The sequence below is a fragment of the Acipenser ruthenus genome, chromosome 9 (genome assembly GCF_902713425.1).
Source record: "Acipenser ruthenus chromosome 9, fAciRut3.2 maternal haplotype, whole genome shotgun sequence".
Taxonomy (NCBI): domain Eukaryota; kingdom Metazoa; phylum Chordata; class Actinopteri; order Acipenseriformes; family Acipenseridae; genus Acipenser; species Acipenser ruthenus.
Window position 1 is genome coordinate 14,046,105 of NC_081197.1, and position 7,448 is coordinate 14,053,552.

At 34.1% G+C, this 7,448-nt stretch overlaps 1 protein-coding gene across 1 annotated transcript; it reads left to right on the forward strand.

The window, feature by feature from the left end:
- Positions 1 to 2,871: 2,871 nt before the first annotated feature.
- On the forward strand, positions 2,872 to 7,003 carry LOC131737975 (high mobility group protein B1-like). Its single transcript, XM_059030459.1, has 5 exons — positions 2,872 to 2,999; positions 5,175 to 5,354; positions 5,633 to 5,778; positions 5,937 to 6,111; positions 6,403 to 7,003. Exons 2-5 carry the CDS (start codon positions 5,208 to 5,210, stop codon positions 6,553 to 6,555), a joined length of 621 nt encoding a protein of 206 aa, XP_058886442.1. The 5' UTR covers positions 2,872 to 2,999; positions 5,175 to 5,207; the 3' UTR covers positions 6,556 to 7,003.
- The last annotated feature ends 445 nt before the right edge of the window (positions 7,004 to 7,448 follow it).

Consider the following 7,448-nt stretch of genomic DNA (forward strand, 5'->3'; position numbering starts at 1 on the left):
TTCTTATTGTAGGTATTAAAATACTCGTTCCTATTTCTTTACCACTTTTAAGTAAATCATAGGTTCTCTCCAACAGATCTATTATATCTGACTGACCAACTCCCCTTTCAGGGGCATCGTAGATTCTAATATCTGCATCTGGGATTGTTTGGAAATGTCTACATTATAGGAATACAGAGCCAACTTAAAAGAAAATGTATTACGGACTTTCAGTGTATGTAAACCACGAAAGTATGAATGTATTTATATGTTTTTATACAAGTGTTGTTGAATACTTGAATGTCATGGTACCTTGTGTTATTGTCATTTGAAATATGGGAAAGACAAAACAATTACAAAAAGGAAGAAAATCCATATTCCATACAGTAGATGTCTCTTTCCCAGTGTCTCCAACAGGGCATATATAGGAAAATCTTTTCTATTCATTTGAATGTGCGACTGGTAACACACATGTCACTGACATTCATCCTGCCAACATGTGCGCCTAACTTTGAATGCAGGTGTTTGTTTTAGACTAAGGCAACATTATTTTTGCAGTATATTGTCTGTTAAGTTTTCTGTATTAAAAGTCCAATGCTGTATGTGCTGAGTATTTATTGATTACAAACAGACCTGAGACAATTGTAATTGTGCAATTCGTAATTGATTGTAATTACAATGTAATTGTCGTTGTAACTGAACCTTGGCACACCAACTGTAATTGTAATTATACCATATCATTGATCAATTACAGTTAAAGTAGCATTTATTTGTCATACAATCATCATTCTTGTATGGTATTTCCAACCACTTTTAGTGGCCCCATTTATTTGAAAAAATAAGTTATACAGTATGTTTCTGTATGTATACCTGGGATTATTGCTTGGTTATTTCCAGTTAAACATGTTAATGTGGGTAGTTGTTTACTTTTACTTTTTAGTATAATTGTAAGTATAATTGTAATTGACACAGGGTCTAATTACAAATACATAAATAGAACTACTTTCAATTCAACAGAATATCCAGTTATGCAATATATACAGAGATATGCCTGCCAATGCTGGTAATTCCAAATGAGAGCCATCAGTAAGATGAACACGTTGATCGCCATCAGAGACAGAGACAAACAAGGTGCCTCCAAATCCCCTCAGATTACACTTAATAACTTCAGATGAAGAATGTTCTCAAATGAGAAATAGTTACTAGATAAATAAATAAAAATGTAAAGACAGGCAGTCAGACAGACAGACAGACAGCTAGCTAGCTTCCATACACCCCAGGTTATGATGCACTCAGTAACTAACAGAGGTTCTAAGTGACATACAGTCTCCAAATATAGGTATATTGGGACAAGTGGTGCTATAAATACTGTAATGTAAGTCTAAAACGCACTATGGAAAGACAATCTGACAGACAGATACACGGTCTCTAAAGGTTAGAAAATGTTATAACTTGTGAATATCACAAGTTTAATTACAAGTGGACAAGCGTTATATAAGCAAACTCTAAAATGACATACAAAACTACAGTTAAATGAGACAAACAGCCCCAGACACCGTGAGATTGTGATATGATAACTTGTGCTAAAGTGGCAAGCTCTGTGATTATCAGACGAGCAGTTCCCTAGCTGTGCAAAAGCGAAGTGTCCGTCTTCACACCACGGCGGCGATATGCATCACCAGCGTTAAATAAGCTAAAAACAACGGATGTGTTCCCCTTACACTACAGCGGTTGGGCGCATATGTTATCGTTGGCGGCACATAATATTACTAAAATAAAACACGTGTGTTTTTAGTACAAACGAAAAGAATACAACAGTCAATAAAATATTGATTCAGCGCTGTCGAGTTGATGCAGGTAATAGTATTTGATGCAGGTAATAGTATTTTGATTGAAAAGGTGTCTGCCAATATGCTAACCCGAGTTGTTAGCCTACAAATTGTTACATTTACCAAATGTAGAATAAATGAGTAGTCATGAAAAAGACCATATGGACCAAGTTTCTGCGTTAAACTTTATAAACATTGTATTGGCCTTTAGTGAATGGTGGGTAGTTATATAATTAAAAAAAATGAACATTAAAAGTTCATATTATGAATTAAAAACACAATTTGGGAAGGGTTAGACTGATTAAGATCAGAACTGAAGAGAAAAAAGAGAGATTTTTAAAGGTTCGGAAAATCCGGATCCGGTCAACATCTGATAAACCAAATACAGTGAATTTGGGAGATGTGGCAAAAGTCACGAAAATTAATGCCATATTTTTTTCGAAGGTTTAAAATGCATTGCATTTAAATGCATACACAGCATTTATAAGTTAAATAATAAAAATGATCCTAGCCATAGTGAGTTCTGTACTTCCAGCACAGTATTAAATCACTAACGTTTGCATCATTGAAAATCTTATAAAATGGTCAGGCAAGTGCCATAGGTATTTTAATGTTTAAAGTAAACTAACAAAGTAAGCACCTGCCATTTTTTTTAAATCAAAGACTATCGTGAGGTTTAGCTTTAATTGACAACTAATATTATTATCCTCAAGAAATATTTACATGGATTACAAACATCCAGAAAACTGTCAGAGGAAACAGAAACTGTGTGGCAAATTTAAGTTACCTACAAAACAGCTTACCGTTCATTGAATTGTTCTACTGTTTACACTTCCTTTAATATCTAGGTATAACACAGATACTACTCTACTATTGTAAACATTAGTTACACTATCTTGCAGCAGTCCGCCTGAAGCCTGAAGTCAGAAACTTTTTTTCATATAAACGCGCCGTTTAAAACTTTGTTTACGTTTTTCTATAGACAACCAATCACAATGTGCTTCTGATTAAAACAATGGAAAGCCATTCTCGAATCAGAAGACCCACAGAGTTGGCGGTAGCCAATAGGGTGCGAGTCCTACTGAGAGTAATGTTACAGAGCTGCAGACTGAGGAGACTGCGTATCGCTATCTTCCCCAGTTCCCACATACACAGCCATTGCAGTACATTGAGATACAGTGACAGCGCTGGGTAAGTACTGTAATATAGAGAAATTTCAAAGTGTAGGTAAGTAGAATAGGAGAAGAGCAGAAAATAAAAATACACCAAATAAGGGAAATACAAATATGGTCTGTTAAAGTAGTATTTTTTGTTAAAAACGATCATGTATTATTACGAAAACATTAAAAACAAGATCTATATATTAGCTTTTGACGTTCATTGTAAAATACCTCGGTTACCAAAAAATAAATTTGTATATAAAAATATTTTTATATATATTATTATTTTTTTTATTTTTTTTAAAGAAATGTAGATGTGATAAATTTATTGTTGGCTGAAGATAACAGTGGTGAAATTACGTTCACAATACCATAGGCTGAAGCACACCAGCAAATTTGCAGAACACAGTACGAGAAGGCTGTCAAGTACACCAAGACCCAGATAACTACAAAAACGAATGCAAAAAAAAAAGATAACCTGGGGAAAAAATATGGTTAAGAAATGGCAAATTAAATATGTATTTTGAGGCAATGTTGATGTTACTATTCCAAGTTGGAGAGCGAAAAAACAAACACAATTACCTCAGGATCTGCGCTTTACTGTAATATGTCTGACTGTGTGTGTGTAATAGAAAACAAGGCAGAGCCAGTTAAGGGGAGCTCGAAGCGAAAGTGCAGTTGAGTTCAACTTTTTGAAACCGTGTTTTTGACAAAATATTCTCGTAAACTTTGGGATTTGAGCACATTAAATAAAAATTCAACCTTTCTTCTGTTAAACCGACCAATTGTATTTATTTTTGGTATTTGGTAAAAGGTTTAAATCGCGGTTTGAAAAGAGGTGGGTAGAGCCGGTCTGCCCTCTATCGTCTGTAATGGCTGTGTATTGACACAAAGAGAAGGAGCCTTTCTCTATGTTAGTGGATGAAGACAAGCGGCCATTCCGAGCTCATAGGAATCTAACTCAATACAAACCACACATAGTACAGACCCAATGTATTACTATACACCGAGACTAGTGCATAGGATTCCTCGGAGAAAAAATATACAAGATTATACGCGTTTCTAACAAATTTGCCGAATATTAAATCTCGCATGAAGGCGGCTGGAGACATTTGAAGGGGACTTTCTTTCATGAAGAAGCCTTTCTCACAAAATGGAAGAAGAAATATTGCTGTCGTTGCTGACCTCCTTTCTCTCAACGAGAGAGCTGTTTGCGCCATTGCTTTACAGTACTACGGGTCTATCCAGAAACAGCATCATTTAATAGGGAATATTAAAATATAAAAACATTTATTTAAAATTGGCCATTTTTTAAAAAAATATTAGAAAATTAACTTTTTACTGGTTAGTTATATATATGTATTTTGAGGATATTTGCACTGTTTGGGGCGTTTAATACAATATTACTGACATTTTCTAAACTTTTTGTATGGTTTTACCACATTTTAAATTATTTTAAAATACGACTTTAGATGCTGCTGTAAAAAATATACTTCAACTTACGTACTTACTGACAAGTTAGATTTAAAGTTTTTTTTTTTTTTTTTTAATAAATATTTTGTTAAGTGTGAACTTTAAGGACACACAGTATACAGTCTTCACGCTTTTGACAGCTCCGTTTTCTGTCGATGATTACAAATCAATCAAAGGTTTTTAAAACAAGTTACCGAGATATTTATATATAAATATATATGAATTTTAATTTGCCCGTGACATTTGAAGAAAACACTTTATTGAATGATATACACTAGATTTGAAGCTCTTTCAAAATATGTGTAGGGGTGTTAAAGTAACATGTACAATTTTGACATTGTGAGTTTTGTTCTTATTGGCTCGTTTCTAATTGTTTAGTTGAAACACAAAACCGGACGTGTTAGTCAGAGAACTTAATTCTTGTTTTGACCTAAAGCTCCAGCAGATAGGAAACGGAACGCCGCAGAAGAGGCTGGGCGGCAGACTTGTACAAGTAGTTAGGAATTGATTTGTCACAGCCTACTCGAAAAATGTTTCTGTATTTTTATCACTGTATTTATAGTAACAATACATGTTACATTATTGTTAGTTATGAGTCAACCACTCCAATAGCCTTTATAAATTTAAGGCATTTATCATTTTTATTTTTTAATGAGCTTTATATTGTATATTCAATGCACAATAATAATATGTATTTAATCTTTTTTTTTTTTTTTTCTTTTTTTTTTTTTAGGAATATTATAAAAACACTTGTCTTGCATTCAAAATGGGCAAAGATCCTAAGAAGCCAAGAGGCAAAATGTCCTCATATGCTTACTTTGTGCAGACCTGTAGAGCTGAGCACAAAAAGAAGCACCCTGAGGCATCGGTGAACTTTTCCGAGTTCTCCAAGAAATGCTCAGAGCGATGGAAGGTAACATCCAAAACTCATTGAAATCAAGTTTACCAACCTGTGTTTATTTTTCATTAAATAATTTATGTTGAAAAACAAAACTTGTTAAAACAGTAAATGTGAATGTTAGGTGTAATTCTCTGTAGTGTTAGTATTTCTCCGCAACCTTTGTTAACATTAAGTGCATTTTGCAAATGGATAAGATGAGCTTACTAACCTGTTTAGGCTTTTAAGTATTCAGAAAAAAAAGTTTAAATATAAAGTGTTGTTTATTTATTTTTCCTTAAAAAAAATTGTAGTCCATGTCCAGTAAGGAGAAGGGAAAGTTTGAAGATCTAGCTAAGTTAGACAAGGTCCGATATGAAAGGGAGATGAAGACCTACATACCACCAAAAGGTGAAAAGATGAAGCGGACAAAGGACCCCAATGCTCCAAAAAGACCCCCGTAAGTATTCCGTTTCTGGTTTCAAAGTTGTCTAATTATGTAAAATTAAGGAAAACCACATTCTGGAAGTGCAGTTAAGTTTTTACACATCTGTTTGAAATTAATAATAAAAAAAATGTAACCTGCAGTTTAACAACTTTCTCTCACTCTCATCTTAGATCTGCTTTTTTCGTCTTCTGTGCTGACCATCGATCTAAAATCAAAGCTGAAACTCCTGGCTTGTCCATTGGTGACGTTGCCAAAAAATTGGGAGGGATGTGGAACAACACTAGTTCTGAGGATAAACAGCCTTACGAAAAGAAGGCAGCAAAACTGAAGGAGAAATATGAAAAGGTTTTTATTTAATTTCCTTTATAAAGTATTGGTACCATAGAAACGGCATACATCAAATGGAACAGTTGAATGAGGGTTGAAGTGTTGCCAAAAGTGGTGGGTTCAAGCAGCTGGTAGTCAACAGATCCCGCTTACAATTCCGACTGAGTCTCGGTTCCACTTGACAAGAATGGGTGTAATTTCTGCGTACTAGAAAACAAATAAAATACCTCAGCTTGGTGTACTTGAAAACTTGTCCTGTCACTTTTCTTGCATACGTAGTGATTGTGATACTGTTTGATACTTTTCTAGGATGTTGCAGCTTACCGTGCTACAGGCAAATCTGAAGGTGCTAAAAAAGCACCAGTAAAGGCTGAGAAAAGCAAGAAGGAGGACGAAGAGGATGATGACGACGACGATGATGAAGACGACGATGATGAGGAAGATGATGACGATGATGAATAGATTGGCTTCTCTGAGTGTAATTTCTTGTTTGTAAAGCATTTAACCCCCCTGTACACATGTTACTCCTTTAAAAAGTTAAACAAAAGAAAAAATAATAATAATTGTATGGCGTTGTTTTATGAGGTTTCATTTTAAACTGTACAGTGTTTTTGTATAGTTTAGTGGTAGTTCATAGGCCACTAACATTGCCTGGTACAGTTAAGGGGGTTGTAAAATGGCATTGAAAGTTGCAGGTTTTCATGGTAGTGCACAGCACAGTTCTAATTTTGTCAAGTTGTATTTCTTTTCCAGTCTGTTTTTATTTCTATTTTATTTTTCTCTTGCCGTATCATAAGATACAATTGTTCTTTTACTTTGAATACCACTCTGTAATAGCATACAAATTGAAGCTGTTTTTTGTTGAACTTCTGAGAGCTTCTGGCGTAAATAAATCTTTTTTTTTAATTAACTTTTTATCTCTGCACTGTTTATAAAGTCATTTTGCAACTATATATATATATATATATATATATATATATATATATATATATATAACAGTACTTGCTTAACACCTTGATAGAGGTTTAACTGGTTCAGTTACTATCAGGTAATAGAGTATGGCTGAATCAACTGCCCAGATAAGAATATACCTAAGTGGAGCAATGTGGACATTAGTACTCCAGTGTAAATGCTACAGTAGTTTGCATTTATAATAGAGCAAACTGGATCCCACTGGAAACAAGATGTATGTGTATGTTTAAACAGTGGTGCATGCAAGTAGTGCATTAGTCTGTATACTCCTGTAATCCTTACAATATGTGTGTTGTGGAATGCTGTGCTTACATTGTTCAGATATGTGTTAAAGCTTAGAGAATTGATTTGGGTATTCTATGAACTGAATACAGAGAATATAT

What these genes read in the sequence shown, in the direction of transcription:
- LOC131737975 (XM_059030459.1), top strand. Translation starts at nt 5,208, where the DNA reads ATGGGCAAAGATCCTAAGAAGCCAAGAGGCAAAATGTCCTCATATGCT. An exon ending in AATGCTCAGAGCGATGGAAG is followed by an intron (nt 5,355 to 5,632) that starts GTAACATCCAAA and finishes AAAAAATTGTAG; the next exon opens with TCCATGTCCAGTAAGGAGAA. An exon ending in TGAAGGAGAAATATGAAAAG is followed by an intron (nt 6,112 to 6,402) that starts GTTTTTATTTAA and finishes ATACTTTTCTAG; the next exon opens with GATGTTGCAGCTTACCGTGC.